At 52.1% G+C, this 18,499-nt stretch overlaps 1 protein-coding gene and 1 long non-coding RNA gene across 2 annotated transcripts in view; one reads left to right on the forward strand and one right to left on the reverse strand.

The window, feature by feature from the left end:
* Nucleotides 1-7,429: 7,429 nt before the first annotated feature.
* LOC125389948 (uncharacterized) lies at nt 7,430-18,455 on the reverse strand. The gene is made up of 3 exons (XR_007228579.3): nt 18,328-18,455; nt 8,487-8,656; nt 7,430-7,620 (listed from the first exon to the last, which is right to left on the reverse strand). It is a non-coding gene; the product is annotated as an uncharacterized LOC125389948 (long non-coding RNA).
* Rfx4 (regulatory factor X4) overlaps nt 12,781-18,499 on the forward strand; it is a 137,725-nt gene continuing 132,006 nt past the window's right edge. The window contains exon 1 of the mRNA XM_048418669.3: nt 12,781-13,236. Coding sequence (XP_048274626.1) covers nt 13,194-13,236 — 43 coding nt within the window. The 5' untranslated portion in view covers nt 12,781-13,193. The remainder of the gene's footprint in view (nt 13,237-18,499) is intronic.

Raw genomic sequence — 18,499 nt, forward strand, 5'->3', positions numbered from 1 at the left:
CTAAATATGAAGTAAAAAATATCTACTGGGAAACTTTGAACTTAGAAAAGAGTTGGGTTATTTTTTTTTCACCCAGCAACAGAATCAAGGGAAGGGGAGGGGAGGAGTGAGGTGAAAGGACAGGATGGGATTGGACTGGAAAGATAAGGAGGGAAAAAAAGGAAATCATGCAAGAAGGGTGTGAACAGGAGCCTGTGCCCCAGAAGCCACTGCAGGGATGGTGCACGAAGGGTGTGAACAGGAGCCCGTGCCCCAGAAGCCACTGCAGGGATGGTGCACGAAGGGTGTGAACAGGAGCCCGTGCCCCAGAAGCCACTGCAGGGATGGTGCACGAAGGGTGTGAACAGGAGCCTGTGCCCCAGAAGCCACTGCAGGGATGGTGCACGAAGGGTGTGAACAGGAGCCCCTGCCCCAGAAGCCACTGCAGTTGCTCATGGTGTGTGGCTCGTACTTGACAACCCGGCCATCTCTCGTCACCTTCCCTGGGTCTTCTCTCAGCTGCCTCCTCGACTGCTGCTTCATAAGAGGGACCCAGTCTGTCCAGTAATTGACGAAAAAGAGAATTAATTACATAAAAAAATCAAACTACAAAAAAAAACTTGAATACATTAAATCAGTGAAGTAAAAACTAAACTTCCAAATCATCAGATAACAAGTGCACATAATGGGACCTGGAAACCACAAGCCACGTGATAGGAAGATTTTTAGAAGGATTAAAATACAGATTATGTGACAGTTAATTTGATTGCCAATTTAACAGGATTTACAATGCCCATGGGAGACCAATTTCTCGGCCTCTCTGTAAAGATGTTTCCAGAACGGTTTAAAGTGAAAGGCAGCCCCCAAGTGTGGGCCATTCCATACATGGGTTGGGGTCCCAGATGTCCTAGAAAGGAGACAGTGAGGTGAGGGCCAGCATCCCTCTCTCTGCTTCCTGCTGATGTATTGTCACCAGCTCTAGGGCATGGCACCCCTGCCTCACACCTCCTCCAACCATGAGCCAAAATAAACCTTCCTTTAGTTGCTTTTTACAAAGATTTTGTTTTATTATTATTTTATAATAATAAGATATGAGTGTGTTATTTCCATCTTCGTCTGTGTACATGCTTTTGTGGTATCCTCAGGGGCTAGAAGAGGGTGTGGGGGTCTCCTGTTACTGGAGTTACAGTTGCGAGCTGCCATGTGGGTGCTGGGGTTTGAACTTGGGTCCTCAGGAAGAGCAGCCAGTGCTCATAACCACTGAGTCCATCCCTCCAGCTCCACCTTACGTTGCTTCTGTAAGGTGCTTTGTCCTCACAAGGAGAAAAGTAACTAATGAAGTCTACAACACGAAGTGCAGCAGAAGCTGGCATTAAGTGTCTGCTGCTCTCTGTCAACTCAGATGGATAAAGATTTTAAAGAGAAGATACCCCGGCTGGATCATAGGACAAGGCTCAGTCCTTTGCAATCCTGAGCTAACCCCAAACATGGCAACCTGAAAAATTTGAGATGGGGTTACAGGGCAGCATTCTGAGGAATATGAACAGAAAGAAAGAAAAAAAATGTTACTTAAGCTAAAGGCAAAAGCATTATACTGGGTAAATAAAGGCAATATATAATATAAACTGAAATTAAGACCTGATTTTACATTTCTTCATATACCAAATGCAGTACCATCTAAATTCCTACGTGTGTATGTGTATGTATGTGTGTGCATGTGTGTGTGTATAGCTGAGGTTGAATTAGCTGTAGGAGACATCATTCTATGCAGATATAGTTTATGAATAATAAAGTGATTAAAATCCTAATTAAAATATTTGAGACAAAAGTAAGGTCATGACCCCCTCAGACTGAAACCTATGGGCATTGCCTTTCTGCAACTCTGCAACTAAGCTGCACACTTAATTGTGCAAATTACAACACAAATCAAGATAAGAAGGCTCCTAAATCAATGACAAAAGTCAAGACAACACCCACCATAGTGGTGTATTATTTGTGTTTTAATAAATAAAGCTTGCCTGAAGATCAGAGAGCAAAACAGCCACACTAGTCAGCCTTACAGGCCTGGCAGTGGTGTACACACCTTAAATCCCAGGACTCAGGAGACAAAGGCAGAGGGATCTCTGTGATTTCAAGGCTATCCTGGGCCTTGACCGCTTGAATCTCTAAAAGAGAAACAGAGTTCACACAAAGTGATCCCAACAGTAGGGAGGTGGAGACAGGAGTGGGCTGACTGGGCGGAGAGAGGAATATAAAGGGGGAAGAGACAGGAGCTCAGTGCAGCGTGGAGCTTTAGGACTCCTGGAGACAGGATCTCTCTTCGCCCCTTCGGTCTGAAGATTCGGTAGAGGTCAAAGGTCTCTCTACTGGCTGGCTGCTTTGCTTTTCTGACTGTCAGGTTGAACTCCAATATCTGCCTCTGGGTTTTTAATATTCATACTACACCCACCACCATTGTTCAGTTGGAGGAAACAGAAAAATTCTGGAGCACTTAGAAAACGGCAGTGAGAAGTGCTTACAGTTGAGACTTGAGAGGCGGCAGAGTGGCCTAGAGAAAATATTAACAATTTATAGATGATATATTGTTAATTAATGAAGATCAATTGATTAGTAATCTTGCCAAAGGAGTTAGGACAGGATGAGAGGGGTAGACAGTGAAAGCAGAAAGGAAGGCGGAAGCCCGAACTTACGGTATTGGAGTGCCGAAGAGCTGTCCGGCACGGGAGCCTGATCAGGGGAAATGGAGACCATGTAAAACAATAAGGAGTGAATTAAAACAATGATGGTTTTAACTGTTCGCTCTTAAAAAGGAATAAGATGATATTTGAAGAAAATATGAATGCTTACTATTCATCTTAGGGAGGGGCATCTGAATAGGCTAATTTATAAAAGAAATCCCTTTAAAGATGTAGGAAGTTATCGTTCTTGACAAACAATCCAGCAGGGTCCCAGTAATTTTAGATACGAATGTGTTTTTTCTGGACTATTAAAAAAGCACACCCAGAGTAAGTCCTGCCTTGAGGGCCCACTTTTTCCCAGTTGGGCAACAACAGCACACAGACAGAAACTCACACAAACACCAGTAGGCTCAAAGATGAACTGAGCACCTCAGTGAATGGTGGCCCGTGCAGCGTCATAAAGTGGGGAGTTCAAGTAAGGACACAGACTAGCTAGCCATGCCGAGAGCCTGTCTGTCTGCTGTTGAGTTATAGGCTCTAAAGATCCTAAGCAACTGGGGCGGTCACCAGACAGGAGGGGCCACAGAGAGCTCCTGCATCATTGCAGCCACCCAGTGCTGCCTGGAGCGAGATTCAGTGAAACTGCAGTCCCAGGGAGGAGCACACACAGCAGGTTTACGACCAGAAGCTACACTGCTGTCCACTAATTCTCTAGTAGAGGCCAGCAGACAGCTCTCTGGGGTCAGTTCTCTCCGTCCACCTTATGCGCTCCAACGATGATGCTCAAGTCAGCCAGCCTTGGCAGCGAGTGCCTTTACACACTGAGCCTCTTTCTCTCCAGACCCAGGGTTATCTTACCTGACAGACCACGTCCACTCCCCAGCCCAACTCAGGTTCCTAAGTGGATCCGCATCTTTTTGCATCATAATTATGTTATCTAACAGTTGGCAGTAATGAGAAGATAAAGTGATATGGGGTGTGTGTGTCCGTGTGTGTGTTAAGAAATAGTTCCTCTGTAGAAGGAAAATTAGGATTTTGGGACAGGAATTAAAATATGAAACCTTTCTTACCAGACATGGTTTTAGAAACTTGGTTTCTAAATGTGCTACATGCTTCCTTTAAAAAATGAAAATGAGAAGAAAAAGCTGCCTGAAATAAGAGAGTCAGCTTGTTATCTCGCCCTTCGAGTTTAGGAAAACAATCACTCCTTTACTAACGATCAGAGGAAGCTGACACTGAAAAGCAATGATTGTTTGGACCGCTTGGAGGCTGATGTTGCAGGGCCAAGTGCCCTCCAAAAGATGGAGGAGCAGGATGCTCCAGAAAGGCCTGGAACCAAGAGGTCTGCCCTGGGATAGATGGGGCAGAAGCCCTGTGAAGTGACAGGAAGACATGAATGGTGGCTCCCATGAGTTGCTGGGGTTCAGCACGCACAGTGGGAACCTGCTGCAGGAGCGAGAAGCTCCCAGGGACCCCAGCCTTCAGCACTGCCCTGCCAGTAACCCCACCAGGTTCTCACGGTTAATATCTGAGAACGACCCCTCCATGGCTCTAGCAGAGAAGTCTCATAGTTGTGAAATATGTCCAGAGCTGTTTCCATAACAAAAGCCTCCGCTCCGGGATGGGGCTTCTCCTGAGGCCTGCCCCAGGGCCCTGGGGAGGGAATGGCACTCCCTTTCCTGCCCATGCCCAGGCTCTGTGTTTCACTCAAGGGAGGAAAGAAGCCATGAAGAACAGACATTTGTGTAAAGCCACAGACATTGGCGCACCAGAAGCCTGACCCGGAATGTGACGGACAGCTCCCATCCTCTCTCCTCCCCATCTCCCCAGCAGTTTGTGGTCAGCATAGCTTCCACAAGCATTAACCAGTTTGACTTCTAACTAAATCCTCACAATAAAGACTGGGCTTCAGCTGCCAACAGCAAACCATTACGGGGCGGGGTGGGGGTGGGGAGGTGGCTCAGTGGGTCAAGCTAGAGGAACTGAGTTCAGATCCTCGGACCCTCTATAGAATTGGATACTGATCTGGAATCCCAGTGCTCTTGTAGTGAGATGCGGCGGGGGGGGGGGGGGGGGGGGGTACAGGGCACCCAAAGGCTTGTGAGCCAGCAAGCCTGGCGCACACAGAAGATTCTGTCATGGAAGACAAGGTGGCAGGAAAGGTCTGGTATCCAAGGTTGTCTCGTGACCTCCCCCTGCATAGCTCTCCACTGTGATCCTGCCTCGAGGCCGTGAGACAGTTCCTAGGAACTATTCTTAGAAAACTCTTACATCCCATCAGAAAAAAAGTAAATAAAATCAATTTTGGCGATCATCACCAGCTAATATTAAAACCAATAAGGAAGCAGCTGCTGGGAGCAACTGGTGCTGCTGGTAATTCCTGCACCCTGCAGTCTCCTTAGTAACAGACAGGTCTGTCTGTGTCTGTGAACCCCGATGTGCAGGTACAGAAAGTGCGCACCACCTCCCACGCGCTATTTCTGTCAAAGCTGTAAACCTGGATCCGATCCTTTAGACCCAACTGCTGACTTATAGCACCCGAGACCCCCAGAAGAGGTATCTATAGGGCAAAGGGGAGGGGTTCACAGAGGGATGGGCATGGGCTCACAGGGATGGATAGGGTGGGCTCACAGAGTAGGGTTGGGCTCACAGGGATGGGGTGGGCTTACAGGGATGGGAGGTGCGCTCACAGAGATGGGTTAGGCTCACAAAGATGGGACCTCTCTGGCTTTGGAGAGAGAGGGGCAGGGACTGAGGGAGGGAGAACACCCCAGATTAAAAAGTACTGAAGCAGACTGTTTTGTGTGGCCATTCAGACCAACCATGTTTAGCAAATCTTAAGGAAATCAGGCGATCTGGAGATCTGGACAGCAAATATTTGGTGGTTGTCGGGCTCCTGTTTTGAGAGCTTGGTTCCCAGCTTTTACGCTGCTGTTTCCGATTTTTGTTTGTTTCGTTTCAGGCAGAGTCTTAGGTAGCTCGGGCTGTGTAGCCAAGGATGACCTCAACTCCTGCCTCTGACTCCCACGTGCTGGAGTTACAGGCATGACCAGGAGCTTCAAGCAGCCACCAGGAGAAGAGCAGTGCTTACCTGCTCGGCTAGCTTTCTTAAACACCCCGGAGCCTCTGCCTAAGCACAGTACCTCCTGCAGTAGGCTGGGCCCTCCTCCATCAGTTAACACTCAAGAACACAATACCCCAGAGACATGCCCACAAGTCCTCCTTCCCAGATGTGTCAAGTTGGCAGCCAAGATTATCTCTATAGTTCCAAGAGTTCCCCAGTTAGTAAGCAGGACCACAATTTATCCTGTTCTTGAAGTTCAAAACGCAGAACTTTTACATGATCCCTTACCCCAATCGTAATCCAGCTGTAAGCAAGCCCCGCTCTTTATAATCCAATCCTCCTTCCCGACTCTGCCCCTTTACTTCCCATCCCAGACCCCTACCATGTTTTGAGTCACCATATAATTTTCCTGGACTAAACTGAGGAGTTCTTCCCCCACGGTACCCCTAACCTAACCTAGGAGGGCCTAGGGATGCCATAGAGCAAGCCACCCAAAGCCACAGTGGCCCCTTTGCTTTCTTCAGCAATCTGGGGTGTCTGGGGCATTGCTTCTTCAGGCTATAGGCTGCTTGCTCTTGATCTCAGGCAGGGCGATGTGTTCCAGTCCACTTTAAAGAGTTCTTTGATTGCCTTGGACCAACAACCATGGAAACTTACTATCCTTGAGGTGGGGCAGAAGCTCTCATGTCCTGTTCTCTTACAGTCTGAACAAGTCACATGCCAAGGTCAGGGGACGAGGTGACAAGCTCTGCCCCCAATAAGGAAGGAGAAGGGAGAGAATACCCACTGGAGAAAGGCTATCTAGCCCAGGGACCATGCAAAGCGGTGGCCACAACACAGAGGAGAAGGTCTCAGAGGAGGAGAGTAGTCAGGGATGCAGAGATTGGGAGGCTGGGCTCTCCACAACCAGAGGTTTGGGGGATCAGTCAGAAAGGGTGGTCCCAGGAAGGAGACAGTTAGCTGGTGATGCAGGAGAAGAAGAAGAGCTGAGCGCCTCGGAACCAAGGCGAGGGCGAATGATCCACAGAGATGGACAAGTGAATGGGAAACGGAGAGGAAATCGGTAGCTACACTTGACAGCACAGCCATGACTGGGGCTCTTATTTCTTAGGGACGGAAGGAGGACAAGGCCGAGGCTGCTAAGGAACGGGCTCGGAGGTGAGTAGGCTGTGTGTTCATAAACCGCTCTTTGCAGAAGGGTCTCAGGGGTGGTGTCTGGGTTTCTGTAACGATGATAAAACACCCTGATCAAAAGTAACTTGGGGAGGAATGGGTTGACCTCGTCTCCCACTGCCACATCACAGCCCTGCATGAAGGCGGCAACCTGGAGGCAGGAGCTGATGATGCAGAGGTCGTGGAGGATGCTGCTCACTGGCTTGCTCCTCAGGACTTGCTCAGCCTGCTTTCCTATAGAACCCAGGACTGCTTGCCCAGGGATGGCCCCACCTACAATAGGCCTGGGCCCTTCCCCATCAATCACTAATTAAGAAAATGTCCCACAGACTTGCGAGGTCGTGGCAGGTGCTCGTACCCTGCAGACTATCTTATGTATGCATTTTCTCAATCGTGGTTTCCTCTTCTTAACTCTGCCTTGTGTCTGGTTGACAAAACAAAAAACTACCAACCCAACCATGAGACAGATAGGAAATGGAGATTTGGTTTAGTGAGTAAGAAAGTCACACGAGAACAAAGGAAACATTTAATTCCCTTTCAAATAATTTTCATGTTTATTTTGTGTGTGAGGGAGATGTGGGTAGGGCACTCACGGCACGGCACATGTGTGGTGGCCGGAAGGCAACTTACAAGAGTCAGCTCTTCCACCAGGTGGGTTCTGAAGATCGGTCTCCAGCAGCTGGGCGTCGTGGCAGGGGCTCTGACCCAGTAAGTCATCTCACCAGCCTGAAGGATTTTAAAATAGGAGATGCTTGGTGAATGCTAAAATGTTCATGGAAGAGTCCAGAAAAGAGAAATGGGTGGAACGGGAGAGAAAAGATATATGTTCAATATGTTCCTGGGAGGAGCTGAGTCCAACTCTGTTTATCCAGTATCGACATCTGCTTCTTTTTGTGTGGGTGGGTGGTTTTCCGAGTCAGATTTTCTCTGTGTTGTGCTGATTGTCCTGGAACTCACTCTGTAGACCAGGCTGGCCTCGAACTCACAGAGATCCGCCTGCCTCTGCCTCCCACCACCCGGCGGCATGCTTCTTTCTAACCAACAGAACTCGAGTTTGTTTGAAGGGTCTGTGTGATTGGCTAAATTAAGCGCCACTCTTTGAGGATGCCTTTGAGAAGAAAATAACCAAGACATGCACTGTTCTAGAAAGAGAAATGAGCCGGAAATGCTGATAGAAGGCTCCCTTCCCTGCTTCTTTCCTTCCTCTTCCAGTCGGGAATATGAATGGGGTATATTATTTTAAAATATTTACTATTTATTTACTTGCAATGTTGGGGGTTGAACCTAGGGTCTAAAGTAATGGTTTTCTACCTTCCTAATGCTGTGACCCTTTAATACAGTTCCTCATAATGTGGTGACCCCAGACATAAATTATTTCATTGCTGCTACTTCATAACTGCAATTTTGCTATTGTTGTGAATTGTAATGTAAATATCCGTGTTTTTTGATGGTTGTAGGTGACCCCTGAGAAAGGGTTGTTCGACCCCCAAAGGGGTTGCGACCCACAGGTTGAGAACAGCTGGTCTAGAAAGTGCTCCAAACCCTCCACAACCCAGCTCTCCTTTTACTTGTTTGCTTTGAGACAGACTCACTCAGTTGCCCGGACTGATATTCGCCAAGTAGCTGGGACTACAGGTTTGTGCCCGCTTCAAAGTCGCTGTGATCAGCAGTGAGGAAGGGCAGGCTCTGGACCTTAGACCACGGGGGACTGGGATGAAGAGGCAGAAGATTCTCCTGGTGAGGGCCATGGGCAGGTGGCACCCTTGAGGAGCAGAGATATAGAAAGAAGTCACTGTGGGTGTAGGTAGAGTCTGCTGACTGAGTTCCAGAACCCCCCCCTTTTTTTTTTTACTTTTTCCTTCCTTCTTCCTTCCTTCCTTCTATTATTTATTTTTTTTTTTTTTTTGAGATAGGGTTCCTCTGTGTAACAGTCCTGAAACTCACTTTGTAAACCTGGCCTCGGACTCACAGAGATCCACTTGCCTCTGCCTCCCAAGTGCTGAGTTTAAAGGTGTGCACCCCCACCCAGCAACTCTCCAGCTTCTTGCTGTGTAATCTTAGGCAAGTTACTTACCCTCTCTATGACCTGTGTAAAGGCAGGTATAAACGTGGTACCTATCCAGATTATTCCGATAATTGAATATAATTCATTTGAACACTTAAAACGACGGCTCACTCATAGTGGTGCTCAATAAACCTCAGCCGTCATTAATATTTCTCTCATTCCCTTAAACATGGCAAAGAGTAATAGACCAACTGTTACCCCTGTCTTCCCTTTCTTATGATAAGACTGTATCTCAAAGCTTGTAACAGCATATGTTTGTCTGGCTCACGGGTCTGCAGATTCCCTGGGGACTCCGAGAGCTCTTTGGGCTGCTGGGTAGGTTCCAGTCGTTTACATGTATCTCTTATTGTGGGACCAATAACCAGCTTGGGGCTGCTCACAAGGCAAATCAGGAGTCTAAGAATCCAGTGCTGGAGAGAGCGCCTGAGTGCAGGTAAGGAAGCACGGGCTGGCTGGGGCCAGGATGTAGGAGGTAAGAGACCCGTCCCCCATGACATCATACCTATAATGACGGGGACTGGGTGGGGACCGCAGCACAGGAGCAGAACCCAGAGCATCCCCTACACATCTTTACTTCCACGGTACACAATAAGCCTTGTCAGAGGCTGCTGTAGCCACCAGTGTTACATAAAACCTTCCCAGTCCGTGTCTTCCTGGGTCTGCCCGCCTGTTCACCAGCTACTGGCAAGTTTTATGGGTACTTCAGGCCGCCTTGCCTTTGCCGCCTCCTCCTGCCATCTCCCACCCCTCCTTGGCCCATCTTCCTGAGTGGGGTGGGCAGCTCCTGGCTAATGCATGCTCCTCCCCCTTCTCTTCTGGCCACAGTTAGTCAGCATCAAGGCCGGGAAGTACTTGTCATGGCACCGCCCCTCCAGCAGCCAGTGCCTCCCGGCCACCACAGCTGGTCACTGTGGTCTTCCCAAAATGCACTTCTAGTCCCGGATGCAAGACCCATTCCTTTGCAATGTCCTCCAATGAGAGCACCTTCCCTTACCCATCCTCCGGTCTACGCTCAGTCCTTACACACCAGACAGGCACTCCTACTGGCCTTCGCCTCTGTCTTTAAAACTCAAGGCCCTGGCCTGGTTAACTCAGCTTCTGGCTTGGCCCTCATTCCCTCCAGTCTCATCATATATACTCCCCCGTCCCCGTGTCTCAGCATCTGCACACACACACACACACACACACACACACACACACACACACACTGCTCTCCCGTGCTGTGTTCTAGAGGGTAGTGATAGGTGTTATCATGGCCGTTCGGGCTTCCCAGACCGGGTGCACTGACCTCCCGTTGTCCTCCCTAGGCGGGATGGCAGCGTGTGCTCCTTGTGTAGCGGGGTTAAATGAGATGCCATCCTGAGGTTGGTGGAAGTGGTAGACACTAGTCTTCAGTGAAACCTTTGTGTGGCAGGAGGGCACTTTCCCAGCTGTGTGCTTACTGTGTAGTGAATGGCCCCAGACACTGGTGTGGGCAGCCCCTAGGCAGCAGTGGCAGGAGGGCACTTTCCCAGCTGTGTGCTTACTGTGTAGTGAATGGCCCCAGACACTGCTGTGGGCAGCCCCGTAGGCAGCACTGCTTTCAAGTTTTTATCTGACTTCCAAGGAAAGATAGCACTGTTTTTTTAGCTCAAGTGGCACCTCCCCAGTGATACCCGGTTTGACATCTGCCCACTCCACCATGCAACAGGCATGCGACATAACCTAATAGGTGCCATTTGTCTCCCCTCCTCACTCCAGTAGCTCAGAGAACCAACCTCTCCCCTCTCAGGCCAAGCCAGACGGGCCAGTGTTGAGAAGGGCCCTGTTGCCACCCTGAGTTGTTCCTGTCCAGCGCAGGCCAGGCCTGTCCGGACCTCGCAGACCTTTTCTGTCCCCCTTGCCTTGTGGGGGCAGCCCAGCCCAGCCCCGCCCTCCCTTCCACTGGATAATGAGTGTAATCTAGCTAGCAACAGCTGTGTAACAGTCTCACCGACCTACAGAACATCTCTGCCCCAGTGTTGGTTTTAGAGGGCTCCCCAGAGGACCCTACGCCCTCCCGGTGGGGCAGCTCCCCTCCCTGGAGACAGGATCCTCAGGATCACCCAGTGCACCCTGCAACGCACACCCTAGCATTTCATCCTAGGGCCAGTGCGGCTTTCAGAGACAGACCCGACCATTCGAGCTCTAACTTCGAACTCAACGAGGGTTCGAGGGGATCTTACTCAACCCCTTCGGCTGCCAAAGCCTTTCATCCACCACCACAGCGGGAATGGGTATGCTGAGGGTGGGGGTGAGTGTGGGTGGAGGACTTCTGGGCCCGGCAGGGCGGCGTGTGAGGTTGTGACCAAATTCCCTGGACACAACCCAGGTTAGAACTCAGTAGAGGCCTGAGCAGGAAGGAGCAATTACCCACGGAGGTTAGTCAGGGCCTGGGGAGAACAACGGGAAGGAACTTCGCTATCCCATTTCACAGACGATGAAACTGAGGCCCAGAAAAAAAAAACGATGGACTTTTCAGAGCCGGGATTCGAACTCAGCGGAGCCTTCAGCCCAGCACTCGGAGCTGCCCCTTCCCTGCGCCCCGTGACCTTAACGCGGCACGTGCTGGTCCCTTGCCCCCTCCCACCATTGTCCCACTCGGCGCGGCTCGGGGGCTTCCCGGAGGCCCGCGGTGGGCAGGCCCGGGGTCGCGGGCAAGAAGCGCACCCGGCGCGGCAGGAGAGACCCGGGCGATCCGCCCCTGAGCCGCCAGCGCTGCCTCTGTCCATGGTCAAAGCAGCGGGGTAATCCGCCTTTCTCTTCCGCCCGCCGAGCCCATTCATATTCTAATCACAGCGCGGCCGGCCCGCGAGCGGCCACTTTCCCGGGGCGGCGGGAGCCCCCCCCCACCCCAACTTGCGGTCCGCCAGCCCCGGCCCCCTCCTCCTTCACTTTCATCTGCACCGGGGAGGGGTCCCTGGGAAAGCCGCGTCCCCAACTCGGACGCCGGGGGCTTCTCACCAACTCCGCTGCGGACTGTGGGGGACCAAGAGGGTGGCGGAGGGGGGAGCCAGGGGACATGGGAAGAGGGAGGGACCCGGACGCAGACAGACTGACATACAGGGTTATGGGAAGAGGCAAGGGGGTAGGGTGGGGGTGGGGGTCCCAGAGACCGGGGGAACGTAGTCCTAGGGAGAGACAAAGAGACAGGCAGCCATAGGAGAAGCGGAGACCGAGACAGCAAGGACGGAGACCTAGAGAGACCCGTTGGGCGAGAGACAAGGGGTACAAAAGTTGTGGAGGAGGCGAGCCAGCCCCTCACCCCTCCCTGCCAAGCGTCCTTCTTGTCTCTCAGACTGGAGATGGGAACCTAAGGCTTCAGTTTCTCCTTCCCGACCCTCTACTCCCACGCATGTCCGCGGATCTGCGTGGAAGAAACTCAAGACACACTCTGTCTGCATTGCTCCAGGGCCCCTGCTCAAAATCTAACTCAGGACGGAAATGGGACGTGTCTCAAGGGGAGAGAAAAAAGGAGTTGGGCCCACTCGTGGCCGCACAGGCGACTCATAGGGCTCCGACACCTTCTGCACCCCCCATCCATGGCTGCACCGCGCGGGGCCCGGGCGCGGGAGGGCTGGAGAGGGGGGCAGATCTAAGCCAATTTTGATTTCGCCTATAATGAGTGCCGGGCTAAGGCTGGAGAAGGCCTCTGGAACTTTAAATAAGAAAAACGTTGCTAATGCTATAATAGAAGGGGGAAGTCGGAGGGCTGGGATTGCGTCGCTCTGAGCCCCCCTTTTCGGAGGCGGCTTTTCTTATTCAAAACAGGCCCACAATGGGCTTCACAGTGCGCCTCGCCACGGCCCCATCTGACGAGCGGCCATTCATCAGGCCCGCTGGCCTATCAATGACATTGCTCCCATCGGGGCTCCTATAAAATGATGTTTTTTCCCATGAAACATCCGCAAACATTTTGACGGTTTTGGCTTTGCCCGACTGGATTACTGAGTGTCCCCTCGCTCGCTTGCTCTCTCCCTCTGCTCCAGTTCGCTTCCTTCCTCCCCTCGCTTCTTTGCCTCCTTCTCTTTTCTTTCTCCTGATTCTTTCTTTTCCCCTTTTATCCTTTTGCCCTCTCGCCCATCGTCTCCCTCTCTCTCTTGTTACTCATTTCTTCCTCCCTCCTTCCCTCCCTTCCTCCCTGGGCATCTCTAGCACAGGGGATCCCCAAATATCAGGACTTTTGGGGGTCGTCTGTGCTGTCCATGGGAAGAGCATGCATTGTGGGTTACTGGAGGAACCCGACATGGATTCCACAGGTTAGTCCTGGTGGGACTTGGTGGGGAGATACTGGGGGGAAAGGAGCAGGGACAGGGGGGACTTGAGAAAGATATGCAAAAAGTTCAGGCGGCTTAACTTGACAGTGAGATCCCAGGTGAGAAGGAGTGCAGAAGTTTTCGGCCCAGCGCTAAATGTGTAAGTGAATGCATGGAAGTGTGTGTGTGCGTGTAAATGCGAGTGTGCGCGTGCGCGCACGCTGCGGAGCGCGCTTTCACTTGTGCATAAAGTTGCATAAAGATGCTCTCTGGCTCGCGGCGAGCTCGAGGTGCTGCTGCCTGCAGGAACTTTGCGAGTCAGCCTCCCCCTCCCGGGCCCCGCAGCTGCCCTGGCTTTGGGCAGGGTAGTGGTGTGCTCAGGATCTGGGGTGAGGGCCGAGAACGCTCCAAAGGCGGGGGAGGGCGACAGCGTTTCACCGCGCGGGAGGTGGAGGCTCTTGCTGCAGGAGCCGCGCAGCTGGAGGGAGTGGCGGCGGCGAACCCGGTGGTCCTGGGGCATTCGTAACTTTGGGCTGAGAGAGGTGGGAGCCCAGGCGTGAAGAGGCAACCCACTAGCCGCTCCAGACGGAGGCTGTAACCTAGTTGGGGTGGGGGGGAGCCGAATACAAAACATTAGTAGAGGCCGGAGTTCTGGCATTGAGTTCTGCGAACTGCCCTTCGGTTAGAGGGTTGTATAGTGGGCTCTAGGGTCGCCGTGGTTCACTAAAGAAGGAAAGACGCGGGATCTCGTACAACGAAAATACCCAGTCTCTCCGTGCGTTCTCCAGTCGAACCGTCTGTCAGAGCTTCAATGTCTAGCATCTTTGGGGACCCGCCACACTTCTAAATCTAGATTACTTTTACTATGTCATTTCCATGTAGAAGTTCTCCAAAAGTTTAATTCCTCCCATAGGCCCGGTCTCTCCACCAAGCCGCTCTAATCCCTGCTGGGCCGCAGCTTTCGAGTTTCTAGGGGGTGAAGGAGGCAGCCTGGACAGAGGCGGCCCGGCCCCGTTTCATTGAAACCCGGGAGAATGTGAGGGCATCGCAACCGAGCAACAAGTGCCTGCTGGCCGCAGCTGTGCCCTGACACACATAACTTACTTGCAAATAAACACTGCAGACAGCTCGGCCCCCACTCCACCCACCCCTAGGCAGGTCGCAAAAAGACCGTGATGGGCCAAGCCATCTCGGTATCTTCCCAGACGTCGTTCTTCGTTTCTGGGAGAAATGTTCCAGGCCTCTCCTGGCCTACATTGCAGACCTGGTGGCGGAGACGGCGGACCCAGGGTACTTTTCTGTCTCTGAGGCAATCAAGTTCTCACGTTCCCCAGGGCATCTGTAAGCCCAGAGAGTGGTTAAAGACTGAGCCTTCTTTAATCTGCAGGCACGCTCGGAGGAGGCAAGAAGCGTTCTTGCCTGGGGAGTGCACCGCCCTGCACAGACCTTCAGGTCCCCCTGTGGTCTTCTCCACACCCCACTAATACTGGTCCCAGATAGGGAAGAGCAAACTTTTGCTTCATTATTTTTTTAAACTCAAGGAAAACCTAAGAACTACAACATTAAAAGTGAATGTATTTAACCAGATTAAATCTATATAGAATAAGTGGCTGAGGAGTTTCACGGGGTCCCTACATGGTCTCGGGGCCTTCCTCATACCCCAAATCAGGCACGCCCAGCTGGGTTTTAGTTGATCCCTCCACAGGACTAGAGTCCTTGATTGGTGCAGAGTGCTGTTGAACTATGGATAGGTTCTATTTTTAATCCCGGATTATTAGGTGGTTGGGGGGGGGGACTAGCCACCCCCAGCCCAACTGCAAACACCCCAAGTGAGTTATAAAACCCCAGTGCCTCCCTGCTCCCACTCTTCTCTCATACCTAAGAGGCAACTCTAGATCACACTCCTGAACTCAAAAATCAAAAGTTTTGGTTAACGGCAGCAATTGAGAAGTCATTCCGGGCGCACCAGGTGACATTTCACATGCAAAACTCTGGACAAGCGAAGTGCGGCGCGGCGAGGTCCGATCCAGGAGCCTTCTTTCGCCTCCCTTACAGAGAATTAATCCAATTAGTCTTTCTTCTGAGTTTCCCTTGTTATGTAAAAGGTTCATTCCCCCTCCCAGGGCGTGCGGAGCCCAGCTCTCCACTAGGTAGTTCGATTCTGTTCCCCGGTGTAAGGTTGCGCTGGGCTAGAAACACGAAATTTCATTCTTAATGGGCTCAAACAACAGGCTCATAGCATTTGCTGGAGCGAAGTCCGGAGCATCCATGTTTAGAGGGGCCGGCAAGTCGAAGCTACTGTCTCTGTCTTTTAAAAGGAAATCCCCGCAGAGTGCCTCGGGCATGGGAGAACAGTTTTGCTGGGGCCGGGGCTCTAGTGGCCTGCTTTGGGCCCACTTCAGCGTGACCTGCGGAAACTCACCCCTTTGTTCCGCGCATCGAGCTGGTAATATATTCCTTGAGTTTTTCCCAAATACACACTACAAGTGTGGGGCCAAGACAATGGCCCAGTCGGGGGAAGCCCTGGAGCCGGCGCGCGCCTCCTGGATCCTCGGCTCTGTTTCTCAACACCACAAAGCAAAGCCCCTCTAGGACGGGACTCAGGCGGCTTCGCTCAGCTCCTCCGGACTGCAAAGGCAGCCGGCGCGCTCAGGATCCATCGATGTGCGGGTGCGTCGGGACAGGTTAGAGCCAGCGCGCTGAACTCGCCCAGCCTCAAAGTTGGTTTTCAGGCCCATTTGGCCCTCACTAGGAGGGTCCCTGGAGGTGGCTCCTTGTTCGTGACCTTTTGGGTATGATTCCAGATGCCCCTACACAGAGCAGCGCTGTCCAGCTGCTCCTTACTCAGAAATTCGATAATGAGCAAGGAAAATGGGTAGAATTTTCAGCCAACTAGAATTTGTGCAAAGTAGGTTGGTCGCCTACGCGTCAGAAGGGTCATTTCTTGTTAAACGGGATGGTTCGTTAGAAAGGTGCATTTTGGCGCTCCAACTGGAAGCTTCTATCTCTGCCCAGTTCCCCCCACTCACCCACCCATCCTGTGCCTCCAAAACTCAGATCGGATCTGAATGCCCGGGGCCCACTGGTGGGAAGACTCCTGGTTCTGCAGGGAAGGTGACCCGGTACTAGGTCCAGCCACGTTTCATGTGCCCTAAGATGAGACATTCTGGGGTCTTAGGTTTTTACCCCAGAGAGATAGGCCTGGAACCTCCTGCATTTTTCCCCCAGGAGAAGCTCTGGGTAAGTAAAAGTAGCCTCCTTGTGTAGCCCGGAGAGCCGGTCCTTGCTCAGAGCAGGAAGCAGCGAAAGATCTGAGCCTTGCTCCGGTACTAAGCCAGGCTCACCCTCCCAGACGTACGTGGGTGTGTGTGTGTGGTCGGAGAGGTGGACTTGCGTGGTCCCACTCTTGCCACCTGCTAGCATCTGAGCTTGGCAGCAGGGTCAAATGAATGTCGCGTGGTCCCGGGATTCCAGATACCCGTGATTGCAGTCTTGGGCCACGCGGCCGCAGTACACAGGCTTGACTCCACGGGCCTGCGGGCTCGCGATTACAAGATTATCCAAGGGCGGGCTCCGGATAGCGCACTTTCCCAGCGTGGTACCCAGAGACCCGGAAAAGTTAGCCAGGGCTGCTCCGCAGCTCGGGCCTGGGATCTGAACAGCAGCCGCCGCCGCCCCCACCCCCTCTACCCCCAGCGCGTCGCCATGGAGACTGCTGGAAGTTGGTGGTGGAAAACAGACCCGGCGCAAAGCAAAATATTATGAGTGCAGTTGGGGTGACTTCAGGGGGGCGGGGGACCCGAGGGCATGAGCGGGAGCCAGAGGCGGACAACAAAGGGCCGAGAGCAAGGAGGGAGAGGAGTGTTTGGGGCCTCCCCGGCGCTGTGTGAGTGCTGGACCGTCCTGCTTCCCAGAGGGGCCAAAGTCTCTAATTTCTCTCCAGCGGCTACACCTTTTCTCAGCCGGCTTGTGCACCCTTGCTCCCACCCCGCCTCTCCGGGTCCTCTTCCAGCCTCCCTCCTGGTCCTGAGTGAGGCGCCAGCTGGGCAGTACGCCCGCCTCTTCAAGAGCCACAGGCTAGCCAGCGTGAAAGGTTCTGGCTTTTCTTCCCCACGACCCGTGGGTCGCCCAGGAGGGATTTTCTCATCCCTCTCCTCAAATGGGATCTGAAAAGGTGGCGGGTTCAGTGGCTGGTCAGACATCTAAGAGCTGGAGGGGGTATCCTGACACTTCTCACGCGGCCAAAGCACTTGAGTTAGCCTTCTGATGCAGCCACTTGTAACTCCACTTTAAGTCAACCAAGCCCTTCCCAGACTGTCTCTGCCTGGAAAAGACACAGACAGCTCAGGCTGGGATTCTCCAAGTTAGACCTAGCCCTCTTCCGGGACAGCGGGTTCCAGGAAGCAGTATGTGAGACTGTTAGCACTGTTTGAACTATGTCTCCCCAAAGCGGTGATCTTATAAACCACATGGGGGTCACTTGGGAATTCAATAGTCAAGAATCGTTTTAAAAGATTCTCAATGTCCTTTCTTAATGTCCGCCTAAGGTGCATTCTCATCTCCCCCCAGTTCCCCAACTCCAGGGAGAATTTACAAAAAGACACTAGATTTTTACGGGAGCTGTGTTCAGTGTTGGGGGCTTCTAGCTGTTGAAGGCAGCAGCAAGGGCCTGACATATGTCGGAGAGGAACACACAGCAAGCCAGTGTAACAAAATGCACCATCGAAGGAAAAGAAAACCCCACTAGTTCCTTTCTTGCATCTCTGACTCCCTGGTGACTGCTTGGGCAAAGGAGCCCTTCCCATTTGTTTGAGACTCTGTTGGCTCATCCACAGATACGGAGTAGCTATAAAAATATCTATATTTGAGCATGGTCTACCCTGCCATTCCAGCACTCCAGGAGGCATAGTCAAGAGAATGACTGGGGGTCTGGGGCCAGCCTGGGCTAAATACCAAATACTCAACCAGCCACAGATATTTACAAATCATTGTCTCAAAAAGAAAGAAAATGGCTATGTTCCAGCTAACACTGTGCTGCTCAATGACAGACCTGCGTTCGTGTGTCTGGTGACACACACAGCATGTGACACCTACCAGGCACTCTTGTCTGTAGAGTAGCTTCAGGGGAATGGGTCCTCGCAAGTCCCGCACGAGGGAGGCAGGGAGATGGCCCCCTTCTGTCCCCGCTGTTGCCAGGCCGTGGGTTCTAAGGTAAGCTACCCTGTCTTCCATGCGGCCACTGACAAAGCGATGACATCACAAAGCA

Source organism: Myodes glareolus, chromosome 26 (genome assembly GCF_982192425.1).
Source record: "Myodes glareolus chromosome 26, mMyoGla1.1, whole genome shotgun sequence".
Classification (NCBI taxonomy): domain Eukaryota; kingdom Metazoa; phylum Chordata; class Mammalia; order Rodentia; family Cricetidae; genus Myodes; species Myodes glareolus.